Consider the following 25888-nt stretch of genomic DNA (forward strand, 5'->3'; position numbering starts at 1 on the left):
CAGCACTAGAGTCCTTTCTCTCCAGAGGGTTTTTGCGAAGTTCCTCTTCGCACATGTTCATCCTGAAATAGTAACCTCACCTTCCATTCAGCCTCATTTCCATGCTACGCATCCAAACAAATCCACGCGCGAGAGAGAGCACCGTCGAAAGAACGAAAAAAGTGCGAACACACACTAAGTCAGTCCCATAATAGCCCCGCTAGGACGACATACGATGGCCTAGCGTGATAGGAGGGAATAAATAGGAGAGGGGAGGCGACAGGCATATCGAGAAGGGAAAAGGTGGCTGTTGCAAGAGGCCGACGGAAGGCGAAGGCAAGCAGAGACCAGCCTCTATCGCCAACTACATGTACCCCACCACAAATCGCGTGACAGTGCGTCACTCACACACAAGTGCCGCAACAGTACAAGAGCCCAACCTATACAAGAAAAAGAACACACCAATGGAAACACCAAGAGATGGAAAAGTTTCAGCTCTGCATCAACGTGTCAAGAAACAAGCACGGGTCAAGGTGAGGGGTATATCATCTTCACACGTGCTTCAGCTTACCGTTCCACCCTCCTCGCGTGCCCACACAATGGGCACGCATCCGGTGTCCGCACCGCATGCTTGAAGCCGCAAGGCAATGACACGCGTGTAAAGCGTGGAAGGGGAAGGATCGCATAGACAATATCATCTCCGCCGCAACCCCAGAGCGGCGCTGGTGAACGTCCAACCATAAACCGCTACACCCGCATCCATCACAAGAACTAAAAAAAAAAACGGAAGAAGTCTGAAAGAGAAAAAAAGAGGCGAAGTAAGCTGAAAAAAAAAACACCTGCCTTCGCTTCCTCTTAGCTGTAGAGGTCGTCGTCGTCAGCTACGGGCTGCGGGGCTCTGCCGCCAGCCGGTGCAACGGCCTCCGCTGGGGTCAGGTTACTACCACCGAAGACGCGGCTCTGCTGCAAGGAGGTCTTGAACATATCGTAGCGCCGAATATCCGCCTCAGAGACGGAGCGGCGGGCTCCGCGCATCGCCTCCTCCACGTGAACACGCGTAATCTCCGGTACCGGGTCGATATTGGCATTCTCGTCCAACTGTCCGCTCTTCTTCAACTCTTCGAGTTGAATTTCCTTGTTGATGGACTCGCGGATGGCCATCTTGCACGCGCGCTGGCAGATACCCGACAAGTCGGCGCCGGAGAAGCCGTGCGTGGCGGCGGCAATCTGATCCACATCGACGTCAGAGGCCAGCGGCGACTTACGAAAGCTCGCCTTAATAATAGCCACACGAGACGCCTTGTCAGGCAGCGGGATGTAGATGAGTTGGTCGAGACGGCCAGGGCGCATGATCGCAGGGTCGAGCACGTCTGGCCGGTTTGTTGCACCAATGATGAAGACATTCTTCTTGACGTTCATACCGTCCATCTCTGTCAGGATTTGGTTGATCACGCGGTCACTCGCGCCCCCATCACCGTGGCCGCCGCGGGACCTAGCGACGGAGTCCAGTTCATCAAAAAAAAGCACGCAAGGGGCGGCAGCCCGGGCCTTGTCGAAGACGTCGCGTACATTCGCCTCCGATTCACCGAACCACATTGTCAGCAGCTCCGGGCCTTTGATAGAGATGAAGTTGGCCTGACACTCCGTCGCAATCGCCTTGGCCAGCAGGGTCTTACCGCAGCCAGGCGGACCGTAGAAGAGGACACCCTTCGGTGGCGACATGCCGTACTTCTCGAACTTCCACGGGTACTCGACGGGATACTGCACCAGCTCCTGCAGCTCACGCTTGACGTCGAGGAGGCCGCCGACATCCTCCCAGACGACGTTCGGCGTTTCCACCTGCGTCTCGCGCAGCGCGGACGGGTTTGTCTTCGCCATAGCCTCGCGAAAGTGCTCCTGTGTTACACACATCGCGTTCATCACCTCGGCATCGATGGTGTCATCCTCCCAGTCAATAACAGAGAGCTTCTCACGAATGCACTGCATGGCAGCCTCCGTGCACAACTGCGCCAAATCGGCGCCGACAAAGCCGTGCGAGTCCTTCGCCACCTTCTCCAGATCAATATCCTCGGCCAGCTTCATGTTCTTTGTGTGGATGCGAATGATCTCTAGGCGGCCAATCTCATCTGGCACCCCAATGTCGAGCTCTCGGTCGAAGCGGCCAAAGCGGCGCAACGCTGGATCGATAGTGTTCTGGCGGTTCGTCGCCGCCATCACGATCACCTGCGAACGCGACTTCATGCCATCCATTAACGTTAGGAGTTGCGAGACGATGCGCTTCTCCACCTCGCCCTGCGCCTTCTCGCGCTTCGGGGCGATGGAGTCAATTTCGTCAATAAAGATGATCGCCGGCGCGTTCCTCTCGGCCTCCTCAAAGGCCTTGCGCAGGTTACTCTCCGATTCGCCAGCCATCTTGCTCATAATCTCAGGGCCGTTGATGAGAAAGAAGAAAGCGCCCGTCTCGTTTGCGACAGCACGCGCGATGAGCGTCTTGCCGCTCCCTGGAGGGCCGTAAAGCAGGATACCACGGGGAGGCTTGATGCCGATGTTTTTGAACAGTTCCGGATGGCGAATGGGGAGCTCGACCATCTCGCGGATCTGATTGAGTTGTTTGCGGCAACCGCCGATATCGTCGTAGCCCACTCCATCAAGCGCCTCCTCGTCCTCTCGATGAATCGGATCGCCCTCGGAGTGAATGATCGTGTCTGGCGACACGATGCAGTATTCACCCGGGTCCACCTCCACTACCTTGAATTCCACAGAGCGCATGGCACCACGGCAAACAAAGGAGTCGCCTTTCTTGACGGGCCGATACGACTCCAGAAAGTAGGGCTTCAAGAAGTTCTCGAATAAGTCACCCGAGAGATTCTCCACCGTGTCGTCGATGGGTAACACGTGAATGCGGTTGCCGTACGGAACATCTTTGCAGGAAAAGATGCGAATGGTGTCGCCGAGGTGAATTCGAATGTTGCGGCGCGCGACCTTGTTTATCTTGATCTTCTCTGGCGGGCACTCTTCGTCCTCCATCGCGATGCAGACGGTGCTGCGGTGCTTCTTGCCCTTGACGAGAACGGTGTCACCACGGAAGATGTTGAGGTCCTCCATTCGCTTTGGATTCATCGACACAACACTGTTGTCATCGTTGTACGGCTCTTCGACGATGAGCTTGTTTAGCTTCACCTTCGAGTTTCTCATCTCGGGAGGGACGCTCATTGTTGTTTCTGCCTTGTTGTTGTGTCGTTATGTGTGAGATGTTGGTTTTTCCAGCGCCGAGACTAATCAGCGATATATCACTGCGTTTGCGTTTGACTACCACGATAGAGTGGGTCTCAAGTGTATAGGAGACGTAACGGCACACACGCAGGGCGAGTGCGAAAGGTCCCACCAAGGAGCGCTTTGGGCTGCGGGCTACAAGGGCAACACAAAGGGGAGTAGAGGAAGGGAGAGGTGAGAGGCTTCTTCACACACGCACGAGAATGGACACAGAAAAACAACAACAACAACAGAACGAGTGAGCGACAGTTGTCCTAATGAAGTCTTCGCAGAGAGAGAGAGAGAGAGAGACGTACGCGAGGTGTTTCTGTTTGTGTGTCTATCTACTTTGCTCGCTTTGCGGAAACTAGCAAGGAGCAACGCAAACGTCTCCTGTTCGAGCCAAGTAGCGGTGGTTGATGTAGTTGGGGAGATGTGAAGAAACAACCAAACGAAAACAAAAACGAAGCACAACGGTGAGGAAGGAGAGAGTGACGCAAACACACGCACAGATACACTGAACTGCGGTGTGTGCAGAGGTGGAGACGACAGAGAATGGTGACAGCAGGTGGATCAAATGAAATCAAGACAGGTAGGAGAAGGTGAGTGAGCGTGCCCTCGAGAAATGGTCTCGCACAGCGGAAGGTGAAAGGGCTTTCCACACTTGTGAGCAAGAGAAACGTCTGGGGTAGAAGGAGCGTAGCCCCAAAAGGGGGGGAGCGAATACTGGGAGAGGGGGTTTCGACGACAGCCTTTGCGTGCCGCTCGCAGAACGCAGAGGTGCATCTCCCTTCGAGCTTCGTTGCTTCACATGTGTCGGCGGTTATTCTTGGGCATGCGTGTGTGTGTGTGTGTGTGTGTGTTCCCTTCTCGTGGAGTCATGGAATAAAGGTAGAGCACATCGGGAGATAACCTCTTGCGTTCGGTCGCCGAGGCGGCCTCCCCCTTCTCCTCGATGTCTCTTTGCACAGTTCAACATTTTCCACTCTGAAGCAAAGAAAAACAAAAAAAAACAGCACCAACGCCCGCACAGTCCCCACACCTGCGCCAGCCCATATAGCAGACATCCTGCCGTGTGGAAGTCATCATTGGAGAACTAGCCTATCAGCCTGAAGTTAGCAGACCTAACAAAGTATACCAAAGGGCACAGCAAACACCGCTTCTAGAGAAGCTAATCGCACCTGTGCACCCCTGTAAGCGGCACTGAGGCGCTGACCCTCTGCATGCATAACGATTGTACGGCCAGTCCTCACTCCCTGCATAGTAACCCACCCATGGTGCCATGAGTTTTGTGTGCACTCCACTACCACAGGCATCGGCGAAGCTACATTTTTCTTCCTCTCAGAACACCCCGATGTTTAGCAGCAACACAGGAGAGCCGAGGAAAAGGAGAAGAAAAACTAACATGATGAACCCCACTTGTCAAGCAGAGAGCGGAGGAATAGAGGAAGGAGAATGCGTAGAAGGTGCCGCGAATGGCATTCGCCACCCGTCCACACCGACGAAGGGAAAGAAAACAACAACGGCTGAAGAAAGAAAAGGCCGCATAGAAAGCAAACAGGAGAACAAGTAGTATCAGTAAAGAGCAAAGTGAGCACTAGCAAGGTCCGTTGAGACCGCTTCACTTGGCTGCTAGGGCCAGCCCCTGCCCTCGCCATGTTCTTTTCTCACCCCTTTCGCGGCTGTCTGTCTGGTCACATGCCTCATCTCGGTGCTCAGCGGTGGAAACGGAAAAAAAAACAAAGAGAGAACACGCAGCATAGCGAAGTGTGCCAGAGGTCCTCCACATACTCACCCGCAGTCCTGCAGGTGTTTGGCATCAGAAGAATGACGAGAGAGAACTAAGGAGATGCAAAGAGAAAGAAAGGTCACTCGTGCGCACCACCACGCAGTGGTCAACCATGCTGTTGCCTACTCTACCTCTCGAAGATGGAGACCAAGGTGTAGTACAGACCACCAAACCAGACTACAACTGCTAAGAGTAGGTAGACGTAGTATTGGGATCGAGCGATCGTGTAAGGACCCTCGAATAACAGCAGGAGGTACTCCCTGCAGCTATACTTCTCCTTGTCTCCATTCAGCGCGTGGTCGATCTGCAGAGCAAGCAGCGAGGGCACCGTCACCATGAGATGTACCCCTGCAAAGGAGCCGAGAAAGCTGGCAAAAATGTTGATGGTGTCACTGCCGACAAAGACCGCCACAAGTCCAAAAGAGGCGTTGAGCGCCACACGTAAAAGAAATGCCTTCTTCTTGTCACTGGTGATGCTCACACCAAACGCCCTGTCCATAACCTGGATAGCAGGGACATACTGGATGGGAAAGCCGAAAATGAGACTGAGTCCCAGCAGCACCTTCAGAGTCTGCTTCACACCACTCGGCGGCAGTGCCAGCACGACGGAAGTGTGCAGTTTCTCCCCGTAGGCCGCGTAGCCGAGCACCCCGAAAAAAACGTAGAATGTGACGATGGCCACAAGGGTATAGCGCAGTACCTTACCAAACTGGGCGCGATTCTCTGGTGCAACGCTGTTTTCGACAGGGAGAACCACACCAATGCCCTCCAGCGAAAACATGTGTCCCGAGATAAATACAATGAGCCGGGGTGTCGGAATAGCCGCCCTCACACCTTTGGCAATGCCGGCGCGCGACAGCCTCTCGATATCCACGACAGTTATCCCTGACAGCACAGCGAGCACAAAAATGCCGGCTAGTATTGACGCGTAGACGAGAACGTGCAACTTGTTTGAGATGAGGGTCATCGGGGTCACGACGACGGTGCTCACGCCGACAAATACTTTGTACGCCCAACTCTCGTTGAAGAATGCCGCAAACATGGACGAGGCGTACTGCAGGAACATAATGCAAAATCCAAACTGCGTGAAAACGAGGGAAAATTGCACGAATTTTTTAAAGTAGTCCCCCAGAACAAACTCGACAACTGCAGGGTACGTCTTCACCTCAACGTGGTTGATGCGGTGCTTCACGTGCAGCAACGAAACGGTGCATTCGATCATGAGTGCGCCCAGCAGCACAACCAAGAGGCCGCCAACAAGGTAGCCCGCGTCTTGGTAGTAGGTGGGCAAGAGAAACACCCCTGCGCCAACGTTGGCCTTGAAGATATGAAATGCGGCGCCGTACAGGGAGGCGTAGTGCCGATCGCCCTGCCCTCCTGTCGAGGAGGTACCGTTCCTGAGCGACGTGTTAAGACTGACGTCTGTGTACTCCAGGCTCTCTTCGCCGACACTGCCGCAAAAGTGACCGGAGGAGTCGGCGCGGCTTGCACGCTTTCCGGCATCCGTGACATCGATCACAGTACCGTCCTGCTCCATCACCCCTGTGATTGCATTTGAAGGGAGATCCTGGCTTCCATCGAGGTCCTCCAGCTGCACCGAGGTAATGCCGTTCGCCAACGATGTACCCCGCACTGGGGTTACTGGAACCGTGGCGAAAGTCGGGAGCTGTATCTCATCATTGTTTGCGCGAGGGGTGTGCGCGGCGCTCACTGCTAGGGCCACGAGACTACTCTGAAACGACAGCACATTGCTGAGGAGCGGCTCCTTGTGCCTTACCGGACTGCTTTGACGAAAAGAGCTGCTAGTAGCTGTGTCTCGTGACGCAGCGGTTGCCTCTTTGCGCGTTATAGGCGATGCAGAAGGTCCAGCACTGGCCGCGAGGCGGCCGGCCGCTGTTTTTGGTTCACCGAGGGGCGCCGGCGGCCTCGCCTCCTCTGTCCCTGAGCTGATGAACACAAGACAAGATAGAGCCGGGGACTCCGCCTGGCTGAGACCTTCGCCCTCAGCAGCGTCGTCGAGGAGACTACCGGTTTCGGTGGTGAGGTGCACCAGCCGAGGCGTCTCCGTCATCATTACCTCCTCTCCCGTTGTGGGGGGCGAGCCGGCCTTGGGACCCACCATAGCGCTTCCAAAAATAGCAGTGACGTGTTCAAAAGCTTTACTACATCGGAGGGGCGGGGGGGGGGCGAGTTGAAACACAAGAAAGGGGGAGAAGCACGTCCTCCACGCCTATGATGTGTGGATTTTGCTTCACCTGCTAGAGAGGTATAGACGGGTGAAGTTCACGGCACCACTATGGGGACACGAAAAGAGCGGCGAAAGGGAGATACTAGCGGGACGAAAGGCAAAGAAAAATATGGAGACCAAACCCCCCTTTCCGGCCCTTGGAGTAAAAACAACACCAACTGAAGCGGTAACCGGTGAGCAGCAGGCAACATGTCGTTCGGTGTTTTGCCTCTTCACGCGGGGCCCCTGCAAGCCAAAAAGCCAACCGAGAGCGCAGCAACACTGAGGCCACTGACGAGCATCCAGAAGCAAAGCAAACCGAAACCCGAAAAAAGGGGGTAACAGAGGGCTACGACGGATGCTCAAGCACGCAGCTGAGAGAGCAACACAAAGAGGAGGTGCGAGCATAGGAGTCGACTGAAGCACGGTGACGCGAACACCGCCCCTGAGATGTGGGTTCTACTTACGCTGCGTTCAGTGAGCAAGGGAAACTCGCAGGAGGCGTGCCACGGTGACCTTTTTTTCCGCCTCTCCCTTCCCCATCGTAGCAAACGGAGGGACAGCGGGTTAGCTAAGAGTGCCTCGACAGGCTACTTTGACGGGAAGCTGTTAGTTTTGACCTCGTGTGTGTGTGTGTGTGTCTTTCTCTCGTTCGTTTGCCTGCCGTTCTTTTTTTTTCGCTTCGTTTCGTCTGTGTTCATCACGCGACAGAATGCGCGCTACTTTCAAACAAGTCGAGTGAAGCACAAACACGAGCGGCACGACCTCTCTCGTCAATATCAGTCGGTGCGCCGCGGCGTGTGTGCGTAATGTGAACACACGTGTCCCTCTGTTGAGGAATGGGAAAGAGGAAGAGGAGAATAGGGGCCAGGAAAGGAGCAGCAAACGGGAGGCTGCGAGCGCGTCAGGTACGGCAAAGATAGGGGACAAGTCGAGCATCGCAAAGCGAACCCAAGGACTCCTGGGAGGTGTTAGAAATGCACTCCCTCTGGTGTTGTACGACAGGAGGTGCACACGTGCAGACGCTGCAGAGACACGAGCTTCTTTTTCTCAGACGTGACCAAACGCAGAGCCGCCAGGCAGTGCAACAGCAGACATCTAAACAAAAGCCAGCCATGCAGCGACGGCTGGTATGGCCGTCCGTGCTAAGAAGATCGCTACGGTGTCTTTTTTTTTCCTCACTTGTTGGTTCCCAGCATCCGTTCCACACGGGGAAAATTGCAATTCAAAACATGAGGGATCCGAAGAAAAACAGAGGTGCTAACGTACATCGAAGAGAGCGAGAGAAGGGGAGGAGAGGGCAGGGGACGTGAGCATTCACCTCCCAAAGAAAAAGCCTCAGAGACGCTCGTGCATGCCTGTGAAGCAAACAAGAAAGACGACAAACAGTACAGCCACATCGTTTTCATCCCAGACAGAAGCAGGCAGACATCACCGGTGGGCCTTTCCACCACTAACTTCGCAGAACACCCAATAAGGCTCCTGCCTCCCTAATGAGATCCTGACGCTGGTGCGAGAAGGGAAGCGTAAAGTGCGTACAGACGCCACCACGAACAAAAACAATAAAATGCCTAACGGGGACTGCTTGCTATGAGTGCAGGTAATGAGATGTGCAGTGCATCGGTGCCTCGAGGATTCTCCAAAATGATCGCGCGGCAGGTGGGCACATTGCCAAGTCCCCACAGCGCCCGATTGCCGTTCACCAAGAGACTATCCTGGTCCTTGTGCTCAAAAATAATACCAATGAGAAGATCAATTAGATGTGTCACGCTGGTGACGCCGCGCAGCGCATAATTGCGACAAATTAGCTCGACCGTTTGGGGGTACTGGGCCAGCTCCGCCACAAAATTGACGACCATTTCCATGAGGAAAATCTGCTGCGGTTTCTCTTCGACAAGGTGGATAATGTGCTCGAGGATGCGTTCTTGAACCAAAATCCGTGCAAACTCCTCCCTCAGTCGTACAAGGGTGGCAAAGAAGCTGAGTGCAAACTTCTGCAGCACAATGCTCTCACGAAACTGCTGAACCCCAGGATACAACACTATCAGCGCACGCGCGCCGTGGGTCTGGGAGAAGTCGGGCGTCGCATGGCACCCTGCGATGTTGTGTAGAAGCACTGCGGCAAACTCGAGCAACGTCTTGTTTACCGGAAATGTCTCCACGACGTCAAGGATGATGCGCACGCCTTCCAGTTCGCTAATCATGGATAGATGCGCTTCCTCGCCAACGCTTACGTTCCAGAGAGCCCGCAAGCCAATCTCGGAGAGGTTCTCTTGACTGCAGAAGAGGCTAAGATTCTGCAGAATAACCTCGATGCCGCCGTTCGAGGCGATGCTCTTCACGAGCTCCGGCTTTGCTGTCAGCTCGCACAGGCGACAGGTGACCTGCTGGGCCATGGACCTGCCTTTGAAGTTGGCGAGGATGGCAATGACGCGGGTGATGTCGTTCGTTACGTACCACGTGTCCCACACATCTTCAAACGTAACCTCCTCCTGCGGGAGATGCGGCAGCTGCACGTTGGCGAAAAGGTGCTTCACAATAGAGATCATCGATAGGACGCGATTCACGACTCCCTCGCCATCTACTCGGCTCTGGGATTGCAGCCCAACCAGCTGACCATTCTCGTTGAAAGCAGGACAGCCGGCTGTCATCCAGCTGCCGTGGGACTTGAGGAAGTTCATATCGCCGCGGCAGTGCAGCACTTCCTCGAAGCGCTTCTGTTCCACGTACGGTGCCTGCACGTGGTCAACGGCGCTTTCATCGGTTACAGTTGTCGTAAGAGGGGAGGTCACGCCTTCGTCTAGCGCCACTGCCGCGGTGCCGTCCACGCCGCCAATGGGGTGCTCGACAATTAGGAGCACATCGCCTTCCTCCACTGGAGCCCATCCTTTCCCAGTGAGCGGCATGCGCACCGGTGTGACATTGAGCAGCGGCGCCTCCTCGCAGCTGATGAGGCAGTAGTCCAGTTCAAGCGGATAGCGAGAGGCAAAGTAGTAGTGCTGCGGCTGCAGTTGCACATCCACGGCATGTTTCTTGGTGCCCTCAAAGAAGGTGGCCACAACGCACGTAGCACACGACGGCGTAGGGATTGCAACGGAAGACGTCAACAGCAGCCCCGGTGCCACCAGCACCCCTGATCCTACCGTCTTGTTTGTACTTGGCTCACGAAGCCGGCATACCGCGGGGATATTGATGCGGTTGTTATTCGTCAGTGGAATGGTCATGGTTACTAGTTAGCACGTACGTGCCTTGTGCGTGCACAAATGTCTGCACGCCAGTTTACCTAGCTAGGAATGACCTAATATGAGCAGACCCACTTTGAGGTCTTCTGAAGCGGGGCCTGGGCCACGGCGCAGCAGAAACTAAAAGCAGACGCTGCGTGTGTACAGCATGCACGACGTGGGTGAAGAAAGAAAAGGGCGCGTCGGAGCTCAACGCAAAGGGAGAAGGGAGAGAACGCCTTGTTGAGAAGCAAACCGGTAATACGTTATGACCCTCTCTCTCGCGTGTCCGATGAGTGGCGTCATCGCCCGGGTGCACAGAGAGCGCGTCGATCGAGGCACGACATATGTCAAACTCTTCTCCTTGCACGCGTGACGTCACATAGGCCGAAAGAGGTGAAAACGTCAGAAAGGCGCGGAGGATGTAAAGCAGCCGCACAGCAGAAGAAGGGAGGGGGAGGGGGAGGAGGATCGACACGTCATCTCCCGTTTTTCTCTTTGCTGCTTTATCTTTCAAGGAAGTGTACACGTCCGTGAGTGCCACAGACACACCCACACAGGCCGGAGAGAAAGCGAGCCCCGTAGACTGCAAAAAGAGAGAGAAGGAAGAAGGGCACCCCCGGTTCCTCACGAAGAAGACATGAGCGTCCGAAAGAACCAACCGAAGTGGGCAGAGGGACCGGCCTGCAGCTGTGTTTTACTATCACCCTTTTCTGGACTTTCTGCGGCTACCCCCACCACATCTTCTCCCTCTCCAACCTCATACGAGCAACCCCCGAGAAGTCAACGTACAGATGTTCCATCATCTCACGTCAATCGCGCGTCCGCAGCTCTCCAAAGGTGAAGTAGCGGCGACAGCTGAAGCAAAACGCTGCCTTCTCCGCCGCGAGACCGTTCTCCTCAGGACAGCACGAGGTCAGCGGGGTAAGGCAACTGGGACATGGTCCCCGCTCGATCTCCGCTGACGGCATTACGTAGCGCGAGGAGGGCCACGGCGTACTGCTGTTAATTGACGCGTTTGTGCGATCCTGCCCCGCGCTAACAGCATCCGGTCTGCGAATTGAGGAGACGGCACGTCCGTTCACTCTAATCTGCGAGGTCGACTGACGACGCGGTGTGTCATGGGCAATGGCGTACGAGAACGCGCCACGCGGAGTGGACACCGGGGTATAGCGCCGCTGTGGTGTGTTGGACAGCAACGCATTGGCGTCATCGCCGACCCTGGCAGATCGACTGCGTGGCTGCGTGTGAGCAGAGCCCGGGGTGCTGTATCGCCCACTGCTGCCGTAGCGATGGTGGTCCTCGTGCTTTCGCCGAGCCTCACGAGCACAACTATGCTCCAGCTGCACCTTCACCTTCTCCTCTGCCTGTTTGGACAAAAAGAGTGAGACGCGTGTTTTGGCCAACTTTTGATGAAGTTTCGCAATCTGGGCATCTTTGTGTTCCTCTGCTGGAGAGACGACACGACGCGGCGGCGGTCGATCAGCGTGGTTCTCCGTGGCGCCGGCTGAGAAGCGCTTCAGTTTCAGCTCTAATGCACGGCGATTATCGTTGGCAGAGTCCAGCTGCGCTTGTAGCCTATCCAGCGCCTGTGTGGCGGCTTGAGCGTTCTCCATACGCCCGAGTACATCCCGATGAAGCGCCTTTAACTGGTGCAGCTGCCCCGCCTGGGTGCGAATGACAGTCATGAGGTCATCAATCTGGCGAATGAAGTGCGCAGCCTGATGCAGCGCGTGCGCTAGCTCAGAAGAGTCGGTGACCGGGCCAAGGTTTCGAGGGGCAGACCAGTGGGTGAGTAACGCGTCTGCCAGTTGACGTTCCTCGCTGGACTGCACCTCGATCACTCGCGACTCGACGCAGTGCCGCAGCGATGCCAACAGGGCCCGAGCTGCAATCTGCATCTCGCTAGACAGGGCACGGCCTTGCGTGCTGCCGCCGCCTCGCTCCTCCTGAGCCACCACCACCGCAAGGTCCGCAACCGTGTACCCAGGCTCCACACAGTCGTTGAGGCGATAGGGACCGGCAGCGCTGCTTGACGCTTCCACCCATAGCTTCTGCTGCAGCAGCATAGCGGCTTTCCTCTTTGTGTGATGCGCCCGCCAAGTGGCCCAGTACCGTTCTCGCACCGACGTCAGCGCGACACCTTCCAGGTGCGCCGCCGCCACTCGGAGCGCCGCTATTGGTGGCGCCCTCAGCCGCAACGGAGTACCTTGCGGTGTATTGCTCTGTTGTGCTTGTGGCACCCCAGCGACTGCCGGCACCGCTGTTTCTAATCGTGCAGTTTGCGGCCTCTCAGCCAAAGCTACCGTGGATTTAAGAGATGAAGCGGGAGCTGTGCTTGCTACTCCCGCCGGTGCGGCAGGGCTCGCCCTATCATTCGGAGAGTCCCAATGACTTGGTGGGGCTGTGGGTGCAAGAGACGATGGGTGTGAGGTCGCAGTGGTGGACGTCTTTGGTGGCGCGCCGTGTGCTAAGACCTGTGCTGCCGCTGACGGTGATGCCGGCGCTGGGAGTGATACGGGCTCCGCCGGAGCAGTAGTTATGCTGGGGAACTGATGACCCACCGATGGCGCCGCACTGGGCGGCGCAGTGAACATAACAGGTGCGGAGCTCCCCGCATCCGCCGAAGCACCGACTCTCCTCACCGTAGGCTCACCAGCGCTATTCTTGACTCGCTGAGCGGCGTAGCGCATCTCTAATTTTGAAATCACTTCGCCCTCCCGACCTTTGTAGGCGTCCAGTATGCGGTCTAACCGATCCACTTTATCCGGTTCATAGGCAGCAAGAATCCCTAGGATCTGCTGTCGGGAGTTACCTGGCTCCTCACATCGCTGCTCCGCCGGTGAGGTAGGCGTTGTGTCTCTAGTCGACGAGGTGGCGTCGCCTGGCACGTTTGCGGTAGTTGGACCGACGCTTGGTGACGCTCTAGACACGCCGCCAGTGGACGCGGTTGTCAGCAGCCTAGAAGTCTCCTGCGATGTTAGCGGGGCTGGCTCCGGTCCGTAGCGTCGCACGAGTTGCTGAATTGCCACCTCCTCCTTCCCCGAAAACTTCTTCAATGTGCCCTCCACGGTGTGCAGCTTCGCGGGGTTGTACGCATGGTAAAGAGCGACTAGGCGCTCGCGGTAACTACCACTGATTGCCATTGAGTCAGCGGCGCTCGCCCTGTTTGATGGTGTTACAGCTGTGGAGGCAGCTGCGTGACGCGGCAAAGAGTCGGCCAGTGAAGACGCCGCCGTCGCGGGTGGGTGTTGTCCGGTGTTTAAGGACTGCACCCCCTCGACAAAGGCATCACCGGCACTGACCACTGCTGGGGCTGCAGGTAACGTTGCTTTTACGGGTGTTACGGTGGTAGTGATGGGCGATGCGGCTCCTTCCTTGACCTCGGATGCAGTCCACACCACTTCCGCCGCCTGTTCCTTGACAGCAGGCGATGTCGTGCTTGCATGTGGCGGGGCTTCCACGTCTCTCGCTGATGCCGACCACTCCTGCAGTAGTGCGTGAGAAGCTGGTACAGGCAATTCGCTTATCGCTGCCGAAGCCTTTTCCGCTGCCACTCGCTCAGTGGATATCTCCGGTCCGTACTTTTTCACTAGCTGCTGGATCACCTCTTCCTCTCGGCCAGCATATCGCCTCAACGTGCCATCAACCTTGCTCAGCTTCTCTGGCTCGTAAGTGGAGTAGATGGCTACAAGTCGATCGTAGTACGAAGGCTGATTACGTGGAGTGCCCTCCTTTGCCAAAGCAGACAACGCTGGCACGCCCTCATGCACGTCGGCATCGCACGTCGGCACTACTGTTGGTCTGAGACGCAGCGGATCGACGTCCTCCGATGCCGGCTCCGGCCCGTACCTCTTCACCAGCTGTTGCAGCACGTCTTCCTCATAACCGCGGTAGAGATGAAGTGCCTCTTCAACCTTGTGCAGCTGACGAGGGTCGTACTTGAGATACATGGCGCGCATGCGGCGCCGATACTCCTCCGTCGTTCGTGGCGTGCACATGGGAGACGGTGATGTGGATGCGGTGGCGGCGCTGCCTTGACTTCCAGCGTCCCCTACAGCGGTGGTGCTGTACAACAGCGAGTTCTGCATACTTCCACGATCGTTGCCTACACCCTTTCGCACCAGTAGGAGGAGGTGTGGATCACTTTGTTTAGAGTCCAGGTGAAGGGTAGCTGGGGCATCTGTGGGGCGTAGAGGGCCGCTGGCCGCGACAAGCTCTCCAGTCAGCGGCGAGCGCGTTGCCGTATACAAGTCATACGCATCGAGTGCCGTCCCATTCCCAGCAGCTTGTTGAACCTTCTTGAAGATCGACGTGAAGCTGTCGGTGTCTTTCGCCTCAAGAGAGATGGTAAATGCCAATGGACCCCCCACAACGTGGAACTTCATAGCCTAACGAGTCACGGAGAGCCTTAACAGTAATGTGAAGGGGGGGGTGGCACACCTGAAGAAGATGGTAGAGAAAGAGATCAAGGAAGATGGATGGCGAGGAGATCAGTTGCCTTGATACACCATTGGGGCCCGCGACGCAGGTCGGGGGTGGCCTTTGTCTCTGCAATGCGAAGCGCAAAACGACCCTGCGACAGTCCACTTTAGGTAAAAGCACCGCGCTTTACGGCGCAATCTCTCTGCTTCTCGCTTATGGCGCCGAGAGAGAGAGAGTCGGTATTCTAAAGAGGGATGGGGGAAGCCAGCAAAAGTGGAAGGGTCCAACTTCAGCAACGCGCGCGCGCTCGCTCGCATATGCAAGCACAAGGGCGACATGTAAAAGGAAAAAAAGACTGCAGAGCGACAGTAGTCAACAGAAAGGAGGTACACACACACACACACACACACACACACACACACACACAGGCGCGTGCAGGGGAATTGTAAGTCAACAGAGGCGTTGCTGTGGAAAAAAAAAGGGACGGGAGCGCACGCAAGCAGAAGAGATGATTCTGGGAGTAGACGCCTATGAGACCTCCACACTCCGTCCCACCTGTGCGCTGGAAGTTATCAGTTCACTGCAGTGACGAACATGGCGTTGGTGGTTCTGGTCGCAGAAACACTGCTTCAACATCTGCCACCTCAATGCAGGGTGTAAAAAAGAAGAAGAACATGCGCATCGAAGTGAGGACTCTTCTCAACTACAGATACATGGTGCCGAGCGGAATTCGCGTGGCTCACCCTAGGCGGGGGCCTACACGGTTGACTCACGCTTGTTGCTTTTCCACTTGTTTCCAAGTGGAAGGGTTTCACCAAATGGGCTCACAGAAAAACCACATATTTAGTGGTCGCACCGAATCGGGAGAAAGCAGGTTGTAAATGTAGAAGAAGGATAGAAAAAGGGGTCAAACAGCCCAGGTCACCGAGTTACACTTTCTTGGATGCCCTTGCTGGCCGACTTGATGCGTTGCAGCAGCGAGCCATACTCTTGGTGGAACAGATTTTGGTGCTCGAGTAGAATCGCGGCGTCGTTGATGTAGCGATAGTTGGGCTGCTGCTGCCTTTGCAACTCAATCTCATTGCAAACCGGGGTGAAGCTCCTCTCGCGCAGAAACGGCTCACGACACACCTCGACGGAGGTGCGTATTGGCCCTTGGGTGTTGAGGGAGTCGCTAACCTCTTCGGCAAAGCCGCACTTGGGGCAATACCAGCCGCTACGCGGCCTATTGTCGGCTAAGGACATCGCCCACCGCCCGTGACGCTCAGCGACGCAGAGGCTTGCGATACGCTGAAAGTAGGTCAGGGCATCGCAGACAAGTCGTGTGCGAGCCTCCATCTCTGCACAAAGAAGTTTCTGCACTATCAGTGGCCAGCATATACTCTCTCTTGGCACGAGCTGAGAACGATACAGTTGCGGATCTTGAGTCAAGGTGCCATCAGACGGCACACCACATCCAGTAGTCGTACAATGCATCTCTGGATCGCAAGTCAAACAGTCACTCTCAGATCTATTTTACAAAAAAAAAATGCTGCTTTCAAAGGTGAAAAGGTGAGCAGGGGTTGGGGCTAATTAGGCGAGATTGCAGCCTTCTACAACAGAGCAGTACAGTGAGCGGTGAGCACTGCGGTCAATGGTTAACGCTCTAAAGTTTCGTTCACGTCCGCTCTTGCGTCCGCGCTGCGCAGAGAATGCAATGCTACAAGTCTTTCAGTGTGGCATACTCTGTTACCTACGGCATACACATCAGCGCGCGTGGGAAAATGGAAAAAAAAAGAGAGGGCTCTACTGTTAGACGCGTATGAACGTTCAAAAAAATATGTAGCAGCACACTGTATGCACAGACATACACAACGTAACCGGCCTTTACCGGCGATTTCACGCACACAGCAGCACGGCAAAAGAAGCAGACTCCATACATTGAGAATGGGAGGGCGTAAGGGGGGGTGGGGATCAGGTGACACAAAGACGGGAGAGCCATACGACTGAGTAGGGAAAAAAGGAGTGCCGTGATGCCATGGCCCATTGGAACTGCTTACATAGCCATATAGACATGAAGCGGAGAAGGTGCCTCTGTCTACTCGTATATATCCCCCACAAAGGCTTCTCACGAGTCTCTACAGAAGACTTTGGCGCCTAGGCACGCACCTCCGTGTTGCACTCAACCGGACAGCATTCCGGAAGACAGTCAGAGAGCCAAAGAGAAGAGGAACGAAACCTTCCTCCTGAAAAGTTTTTCTTCTACAGACACTTGGGTACACCATGTCGCCATCGCACACCTCACCGAATGCTCAGCCTTTGATTAAAGGAATCACGCTTGTTCATCTCTCGCCCGTATACACCCATCTACTGATATCTCTGATGTCTCTGTGAATTCTACATCGAGATCACCGCCACCTCCCCGTGCTATCAGGGCCTGGTACCCTACTCATTGGGAGGAAGCTAAGCAGCCGGCAGCCTGTCCCTCGGGTACAGCTATGGACTTCTGGCCTCCGCCTCCAGGTCTAGACCGGCGCTGTGCCGGAAAGACATCTCTGCATGGTCGCGTTAGCTCCCACTCACCATGAGCTGGGTCGACAACTCAGCAACGATAGCACGAAAGAGACGCAGACCGATCGGCCGCGGGGGCCATGCGCGGGCGGCACGCGCCATCTCGTACAGGCGGCCGGCTGGGCTTCCGGGGCACCGACGCCGCAAGCGCGACGTGCGCACACCCCTCCCCCCCCGTGGCGCCACCGAGGCGTCGGAGAGCCCAGTGCGTGGAGAGCCACCACACCAGGCCATGGCATGCCGCGGCTTGAAGCGACGGCGAGGGAAGCGTGGCCTGCAGGCAGAGCACGGGGTCTCACAGGGCCCCCTGCTGCCCGCACGGCAGACGCCAGCGCCTCGGCTCTCGAGAGCAGGACCCTGGGCGCGGCCCGCTGGGGTCAGGACATGCGGCGCACGCGGGCCCGTGCAGCGCTGATCGCGCAGCCTGTGCGCGAAGGAGGGGCGGGGATTGGGCGGGAAGAGCCCGTGCGACGCAGGGCCCGCTTCGGCGGCAGGGTGGTGTCATTCCAGCTGGTGAGCACGGCAACCAACGACAAAGAGTCGCAACACTAATGTGTGTACGTCTTTGTGAAGGACGCTGTGTTACGCAGCGGAAATTTTTTTTACGCTCGCTAGGCACAGGCATGCTGGTTGAGTCGGTACTACTCTGGTCATTATCCTCTCACCACAAAAGCTCTGGATGCAGTTCATGAGGCGTAGGTAGAGCAGTCCTCGACCACGCTCACACAAGCCAAGACCGTCTTTCGGAAAGATATGCGGAAGGAGCGTGCATTGCTTTGAGGAAGTAGCGGGGGAACCTCTGCAAGTGTGACCAGTGATGCAAGCAGCAAGTCCAAAGGTAAAAAAAAGAGGCAGAGATGGCGAAAAAGGATCAGTGGGCGTGCCACATGTCAGGAGTGCCAGGAGAAGCGACACAAGAATCACAAGAACCGACAGTAGTGCACCAAATAGAGAAGAGAGCGCTACTAGGCGGAATGGCTGCAGTGCTACCCAAGAATGCAATGTATTAGCGGGGCAACGCTCCCCCTCGATGCTCTGCACACACCACTTCCATTCCTGCCGTGTTTGCGGACTTCCAGCAACCACGCGCTCCAGAAAGCGGACGAGGTCGTCTTTGGTTCGCCGGAGGGAAATACGGAGCTACGCGGATCTGTGCAAGGAGGCAGTGGCTACAACCATAGCAGTCCCCCGCCTGCCCCCTCCCCCATGGAGAGGTTGAATGGAAATGACCAAGTAAAGGGCGTCACAACCACTCCACGAAACAACCAAGAAAAACGGAGGAGCACACAAGAACAAAGAGATACAGCAGAGACTGCTAAGAGCGCCATCACCACCACGACTCGGCGCCACGGCCAACCCTGTGAGCGGGGACAAACACGCTGTGGAGAGCGAAACAGGAAACCGCTTGAGGAGTTCTTTGGGTTCGATTTTCCATACGCATCTACCTGCGCCCTGTCTCTTCCTCCTCCATTTCTCCAACGGACAAAGAAAAAAAAAAGAAGAGTCACCCCATTCACTACAGCAGCATCATTTCGGTCACTGGCAACGCAAGTCCCTCAGTGTTGGTGGTGGTCGGAAGAGTAAGGACAGGAAAGCATGTGAGTATTAAAGAAAAAAAACACACAAGCGCAGGGACCAGAAAGACACATAATCAAGAAGAGACTGCCAACAGTAGCAGCACACACATGAGCAGGGAAGAGATGAACAACAGGAGGGAGTGGGGGCGCAGAAGAAGAAAAGCGAGAAACAAAAAGGGGGCCACATTGATATGAAGGACTGGGAAAACATATTACTCAAGCAACCGGTGCAAATGAGCGAAGGCTGCAGTAACATGAGGGGAGGGAGAGCGACATAGTGGCAGAAGGAGGATGGGCAGAGAAACACAGTCGTTGAGGGGGGCTGCTATTCGGTGCGCGAAAAAAAAAAGCTACAGAGAGAGCGTCAACGCCATTGCCAACACTTTTCGTCCGTGAGCCAATGCAATAGTTAGGAAAATGGCAGATAAAAAAAAATATGAGTTGATCCTCGCTCCCCCCTCCGCGCCATAACACCGTACTCTCAGCCACCACCACTGACTATCCCCGCTTGCCGTACACTGTACAGGGCTGCAGACACAAAAACGAGGGAGAGAGACATATGCATGTGTGCCTCTACCCTCTCCTCACCGAAGACAGAGTCAGGAAGCAGCAAGAAGATAAAAAAACGAGATACAGAGCCATCAGCGCACCCCATATCGGCAGACAGTGGTGATAGTGGAGGCAACAAGAAAGCACCTCAGCTACTGTTTTTACGGCCTTCACCTATTAGGTCACCGCGCAGCCGACGAGCAACCTCCACTGTCACTGATTGCTCGGCACCCGCGGCTTCCCCGGCTGCGGAAAACGACGTGGTCGTTGAGGAGCTGTTGTTCTGCAGGAACATGTTGAGTTGCTCCTGGCGTGAGGCACGGTTGCGGGCAAGAATCTTTTCACGCTGCTCTCGCATGTACTCGGCGCGCTTGTCAAGTTCCTCCCTCGTGGGTGCCGGTGTCGGCACAGGCGTAGCCGAGAAGGCGGTGCCGTGTGCTTGACGTGCAGGTGCACTGATTGCGGGTTGTGAGGTACTTGTAGTCGCCTTGGACAGAATCGCAGGCAGTGCATCCTGACGCGGACCAACAGAAGGCAGGGCAGGCGGGCTAGAGGAGGCGATAACAGGCAAATGGGCAGCCGTGGAGACTAGCGTCACCGCGGCAGTAGCTGGTGGCGCCGGGATTGCTTGAGGCGCCTTAGGCGAGCTGAAATCGGCCTTTGACAGCTCGGTCTCTCCGTTGACGTTCGGTCCCCTTCCCGCCATCGAGTAGTTGCAAAACTGCTCAGTTTGCAATTCCTTCTGCTTGCCAATGAGGTCCATGTGATCTTGGCGGTAGTGCTCCACGTTAGAGAGGTCCTGCGCAGCCTGCGCCTGCAGGACAGTGTCCAGTCGTGCCTTCTCACTGTTCGCCTGGCGCTCAATGGCAGCAGCTTGCATATTTACATCCTCCTGTACGCACGCCTCGTGGTAGGCGCGCAGCTGCTCTTGTGCAGCGCTATCCTGCAACGACACCTCAATGGCGCGTCGCAGCGCATCTTCCTCATCTGCGCCGCCGTTGGCGTCGATGGCGCGCTGCACGTGAGCCGGAGCCGAGGTTTCACTGTCGCCCATCTCCGCTGCCGGAGCTGCACCGCCGTCCACACACACACCCTGCGAACACAAAGCAGCGTTTGCCAAAATATCGAGCTCCAAGTTGCGTTTCACCATCATCGTGTAAAAGTACGAGAAGTTGTCGGCATTGAGGATCTGTTTCAGCAGTTTGTTTGCTGCTTGTCGTTCGGAGCGGCTGTCGGACGTCTCCTTACTTGACGCAAGGGAGCTCTGCAGGGCCTCCACAGCCGCCCCCATCGGCACCCCCAGCTCCGTCAAGAAGGACGTCAGCAGGGAGTCAACGAGTTCCTTGAATTTGTTGTGCACGATTGTGTACTCCAACTGCATCTCCGACTCGTTCCTAAAAATGCAGCAGTTCCCGTCGAGAAAGTTGTCGATTGGGGTCAGCCATACGGGCGACGCGGAAAACTGCACGAGGGCCTCTGTGATCCAGCGACTCTCCGTCATTGGGAAGAGCACGGCGTGTATACCACTGTTGGACAAGTTCAATCCACCCACAACGACCCCCTCGGAAACGCTCCACAGCACGATCGGAAGTTGTTTGGCGATGGGAACGAGAAAAAAAAGAGAAAAGAGAAGGACCCACTTGCCCGCCTACTTTTCCCGCCCACCTCTGGCACAGTTGTGGTTGACAGTGTACAACGCTCTGCACTTTTCTAGTCAATAAATTCTCACTAAAATCCGGCGCATGTATGCAGCGACCGAGGCATGCACGGAGATGCCCTCAGTGCTTGCGCAGTGCGAAAGGGTTGAAGTGGTGGCTGACGTAGGTGAGTCTGAAAAGCTGTGTGAGGGTGTGAACAGCCAAGAGATGATCGAGGACAGTGAACCATCAACAAAGAAAACGGGAAGGAAATACACGTGTGAGCAGGAGTGGAGGGAGTATACGCCGCCGGCAAAGAAAGGAGAGGTGGGGGGAAGAGAAGGTTGCGTCGCACAACGTCGGGGGGAAGGAGGGAGAATGGAACAGAGACTACGGAAAAGAATGAAAAGCCCGAACGCCGGGAAAGTTCACAAGGCACGCAGCGAAGAAGGACGTTGAGCAATCCCTCAGTATAGTGTGTGTGTGTGTGTGACAACACGAATATTCTACATGTAGGCAATACGAGTGAGGGAAACACAATAAAATGAACTGCACGAACTCGTTAAACACACAACGGGAACAAAATGGGAGCAACAGAGAAAAGGGGGAGGAAAGAGGTGTTGTAGCAGTAGCGCGGTCTAAGCAAGGGTGGAAAGCACTGAAAATGCACTAAGGGTACACACACGAGTGAATGGCGCCCGTAGCAACTGCTTCCCCAAAGGCCTCAATACCAGAATCATGCCTTTCCCATCAACACACACCACTCGCTCTTTCTCTCCCTCGTGGGGGTCTCACTCTCTCTCCCTCTCTCTGTGTGGGCATGCATGAACGCCGCGTTGGTAGAAACGAGTTCCTCCTCATGTCTTCGGAAGGAGGGAATCCATTTAAATCACATGAGGCGCGAGAACTCGATGAGATGAACGAGAGATACATGTGCGTCGAGAAGCTGACGCCCACTCATTTTTTTTAGAGTTTCCCTCTATTTAAGTTGGGTGTACTTGTACGTAGGGGTAGGCAGTTTCTTGAGGGGGAAAGAAGGGAGGGGATAGCGCCGTGCCTTATGCACTCGCCTGCGTCCAGCACGGTAGTCTGCAAACACGGTAGGCACACACAGTGAAGACGCTGGCAAGCACATGGCAGGGGGGGGGGTGCTATACGAACAGGAAGGCAAAGAAGGAATCGGGAGGCGGTGGGGGCAAACAATACTCCTATGAAAAAGGGCATGATACACACACCCACACCCAACGCCAGCGTGTGGTCCCCCCACCCCATCCACCGACTACACATCACCAGGACAGAAAGGGACGCCGCACGCGCACTTCACTGACAACAGTTTGTGTGTGTGTGTGTGTGTGTGTCGCAGTCGCTAAGCTGTGATAGTGTCATCATCGCCGTAGTCAGGCATCGCATCCGCCTCTGCCGCCTCGACAGGTTTCGCCAAGGGGGTAATGTTGCTCTCCCACCTCGAGAAACAGTCAATCAAGGATGCACTGCAATACATGCACGTCTCCCGGACGTCTATCGGCGTGTCACGAAAACACCGGGGACAAGTCGCGGTTGTGTCAAGCGACTCGAGGCGCCGCCGTGCGCCACACTCGGGGCATTCGGTAACACGCGAGCGGTTGAAGAGGCCACACGTACACTTCCACCGAGAAGGATAGTGTGTCGCTGTTAGTGCCCGCTGTGCATTGCACTTGGGACAGTGCGTGCGGACAGGAATTTCGCCACCCGAAAAGACCGGGGTTGAGCACACCTCGCACAGCCACACTTCTTCGCGTAGGTCAAATTGTCGCATCGCGCCGCACTCTTCGCAGCGCGATGCGTTTCGGGTACGATGGCCGTGACCGCATGCGTCGCACGTCCACTCCACGTCACGCAAGCGAGCACGGCAGCGGTAGCAGGCGGATTTTTCAAAGTGGTTCGGGGCACCGCAGACAGCGCATGCAATGGTCGTGCTAGAATCGCTGCTGCTCGAGACTGGGGTACCTCTCTCCGCCATGGTGCACGCCGCGCGCGGCACACCGCACTGCAAGCACACCACGTTGGTAGCATCGTTACGCCACTCGCACTCCTGGCATGTCCACGGGCAAACGTGCTTCTGTTGCTCACCGCAGCCTAGACACACACTACGATCGTGGCGGTTGGTGCTGCAGCAGTGATCGCACAGCCAGTACCCGTAGGGCACCTCCCGTCTGTGCCCACAGCACTCTTGTTGCGACACGCGGAGCAGCTTCCGGCAATATGGGCATTGCCAGTCTCCTTCCGAAGTCACTGGCATAACGGTCACGTCAGCTCCGTCCTTGAGCGCCGCAGGATCGCTGGAACAGGTGGTGGATGCCACCTCTGCGGTCGGAAAGATGGAAGAGGCTCGCAGCGCGGTGAGCTCCGACTTGCTCCTGACTCGCATAGCATCGCGTGGCTGAAGGCAAATATCGCAGAAGGTGACGTTGCGGCGATGCATCACGTTGCAGATGTAGCACCACCACGCGTTGTCAGGCAGTTTCGCCGCCACCCGAAGCTGCTCCTCATTCTTGTGCTTCGGTGAGGAGGATGGCGAGGGCGAAAGAAGGGTCGGGTCGTCAGCATCATGAAGCGAACCCCCCGCTGCGGTTGCGGTCCCTGGAGGCTGCACGTCTTGAAGAAGCCCGGTCGCCTTGACGACGGTTTTTGAGTGAAGCATCCCCGCAGAGTCAGGAGCGAGTTCCATGCTGGCGGTGTCAACGTGAGCGCTCTCTGAACGTGGGGGCGTAGTCAGAGTTGCCCCCGTAGATCCGGGGCTCTTCCCCCTCGCGAGCGCAAGAGCGTCCAAAGGTGCGCAACAGGTGGCGCAAAGTTCCCACCGGACGTCGTTCCAGTCGCGACACGTTGGGCATCGAACAACAGAGTTGGAGAACTGTTGCTGTTGCTCGTGACCACACCCACGGCACTTCAAGGAAAATATGCTGTTTTGGACGCCGCATTCGCAGCAATGGCACGTCCACGATAGCGGGCGCCCCGCAAAACATGAGGGGCACTGTGTCGCCGCTCTGGGGCAGAAATGGTCGCAGGTCGGGCATACCCAATTCTGGACACCGCCAAAAGGCGCACCACACTGGTCACACATGAACTTTGCCCGTTGCCGCCAGGCCACAATGGCGCGGTCCGTCTTTGGCTGTGCAGAGGCACTGGCCTGATCATTGGTGTGAGAGCAGTGCTGGCACAGCCACGTAGTGGGCATTATGGCGACGTGGCGCAACGGCGGGAACGCAGACCGGTACGAGATCGTCGCTGACGCCTTACACATGTGGCACGTCGCAGAAGAAGAGGTCAGCGAGTTGTACGTGCGACAAGCAGCGCACAACCACTCCAACGCACGTGGAACGTTCTCGCCACACTCCCCTCGACGGATGGTGGCAAACGGCTCCGCTGCTGCGTTATGCGTCCGTGAATCGGTGACGGAGGCGACTGATTCGTCAACAGGGAGAGGTAACCCAGAAATGCCGCTCCACTTGAGACCCTCTTGCGCGTGGGCGGGCACCCCTGGACAAGGTGCCGTGCCGGCCGTGGGCAGCCTACCCCCGCCCAGCCGCTCTACGTCCGCCACGAGTGTGGCGCCAGCGCTTCGGTCTTCGGTGGCGTGAGTCTCGCATTGTGAGAAGCGACAGCTTTTGCTCTCCGTGTCGGCAGCCTTGCAGTGCGACTGTTCGTTGTCGCTCGCGGCATGACTGTAGCCCTTGGAGAGCGATGCTGTAGAGGCGGGCTTAAAGGCATCCTGTATCAGCAGGCGGACAAGCACATCTTCCTCTGCCGGTGAGTGAAGCGCCCTTGCATTGAAGAGCCTTGAAATGCAGTCGCGATTCCATCGACATCGAACGGAAAGAACCTCAGTGCGCCGGCGGCGAAAGATGGACAGACTTGTTTGTGCTGCTCTCAAAGTGGCGCGTAGGTGTACTGCGTGTGCGTACGCTGCATTGGGAGTCTGCATCAGGTCAACGACCCACCTGGAGAACAGGACCGCCCTCTCTCTTCCTTTTCCTGCCTCAAGCTAAGCGGCTGGCTTTCGCAGCAGCCAGCGTGTGCGCACGTATCGGCTGAGACGTAGGTGCGCTAGGCGCCTTCAATTGAGGTAGAAACTGTGAGCCGGTATGCAGTATGGCAAAGCGAAGTAATCATCGAACGTTCCGGTGTAGAGAAGAGAGGAGCGAATAGGGAGAACCAATCGATAAGAAGAGTGTACAACGTCTTTCAAGTCAGAGGGAGAGGGGGGGGGAGCGGGGTCAAGGAGTGAAGGGGCATCACATCAGCCACTGGAAGTCCTTGTCACCACAATGAGTGAAGCGGGAGATTGAGAACGACCGAGGGTCGTGTGAGCACAGGGAAGTCCTCTTTCACTCGATCATCATTCTCCTCAAATTTACCAAAGATAACACAGCAGCTGTGTCAAAGCAGGTATGCAGCTTGAGAAAATAAACCGCAGCATATTGCGCCTTACCAAAGGCGCTACCACACCGGCTCCGACGGTCTACTCCAATTCCACTGGCGTGTGTGGGTTTTTCGCCGCGCTTGACTTGCGGATTTGTGTGGCCACTCTGACTTCAGCAAAGGAAGACAGAGACTAATACAAGTGAAACAAAAACAAGACACGCACACGCACACGCACACGCACGCGCACGTTCCCAGCGAAGTGCTACACCTCATGAGCC

The 25888-nt window shown here is 56.1% G+C and overlaps 6 protein-coding genes and 1 pseudogene across 6 annotated transcripts, besides 1 other annotated feature; all 7 read right to left on the reverse strand.

The window, feature by feature from the left end:
• Positions 1-834: 834 nt before the first annotated feature.
• On the reverse strand, positions 835-3192 carry LPMP_351380 (transitional endoplasmic reticulum ATPase, putative; the record flags this gene model as incomplete). Its single annotated transcript, XM_010704774.1, has 1 exon — positions 835-3192. The coding sequence occupies one exon, from the start codon at positions 3190-3192 to the stop codon at positions 835-837; it is 2358 nt and encodes a 785-aa protein (XP_010703076.1).
• A 1955-nt stretch (positions 3193-5147) lies between these two features.
• On the reverse strand, positions 5148-6557 carry LPMP_351390 (transmembrane amino acid transporter, putative; the record flags this gene model as incomplete). The annotated part of the gene is made up of 1 exon (XM_010704775.1): positions 5148-6557. One exon carries the CDS (start codon positions 6555-6557, stop codon positions 5148-5150), a length of 1410 nt encoding a protein of 469 aa, XP_010703077.1.
• A 2261-nt stretch (positions 6558-8818) lies between these two features.
• LPMP_351400 (serine/cysteine trypsin-like peptidase, putative) lies at positions 8819-10471 on the reverse strand (the record flags this gene model as incomplete). The annotated part of the gene is made up of 1 exon (XM_010704776.1): positions 8819-10471. The coding sequence occupies one exon, from the start codon at positions 10469-10471 to the stop codon at positions 8819-8821; it is 1653 nt and encodes a 550-aa protein (XP_010703078.1).
• Positions 10472-11280: 809 nt separating this feature from the next.
• Positions 11281-14856, reverse strand: LPMP_351410 (hypothetical protein; the record flags this gene model as incomplete). Its single annotated transcript, XM_010704777.1, has 1 exon — positions 11281-14856. The coding sequence occupies one exon, from the start codon at positions 14854-14856 to the stop codon at positions 11281-11283; it is 3576 nt and encodes a 1191-aa protein (XP_010703079.1).
• An 880-nt stretch (positions 14857-15736) lies between these two features.
• On the reverse strand, positions 15737-16369 carry LPMP_351420 (annotated as a pseudogene).
• Positions 16370-17328: 959 nt separating this feature from the next.
• Positions 17329-17953: a repeat region.
• A 1764-nt stretch (positions 17954-19717) lies between these two features.
• LPMP_351430 (hypothetical protein) lies at positions 19718-21070 on the reverse strand (the record flags this gene model as incomplete). The annotated part of the gene is made up of 1 exon (XM_010704778.1): positions 19718-21070. The coding sequence occupies one exon, from the start codon at positions 21068-21070 to the stop codon at positions 19718-19720; it is 1353 nt and encodes a 450-aa protein (XP_010703080.1).
• A 1502-nt stretch (positions 21071-22572) lies between these two features.
• On the reverse strand, positions 22573-25170 carry LPMP_351440 (Ran GDP binding protein, putative; the record flags this gene model as incomplete). Its single annotated transcript, XM_010704779.1, has 1 exon — positions 22573-25170. One exon carries the CDS (start codon positions 25168-25170, stop codon positions 22573-22575), a length of 2598 nt encoding a protein of 865 aa, XP_010703081.1.
• Positions 25171-25888: the final 718 nt, after the last annotated feature.

The sequence above is a fragment of the Leishmania panamensis genome, assembly GCF_000755165.1.
Source record: "Leishmania panamensis strain MHOM/PA/94/PSC-1 chromosome 35 sequence".
Classification (NCBI taxonomy): domain Eukaryota; phylum Euglenozoa; class Kinetoplastea; order Trypanosomatida; family Trypanosomatidae; genus Leishmania; species Leishmania panamensis.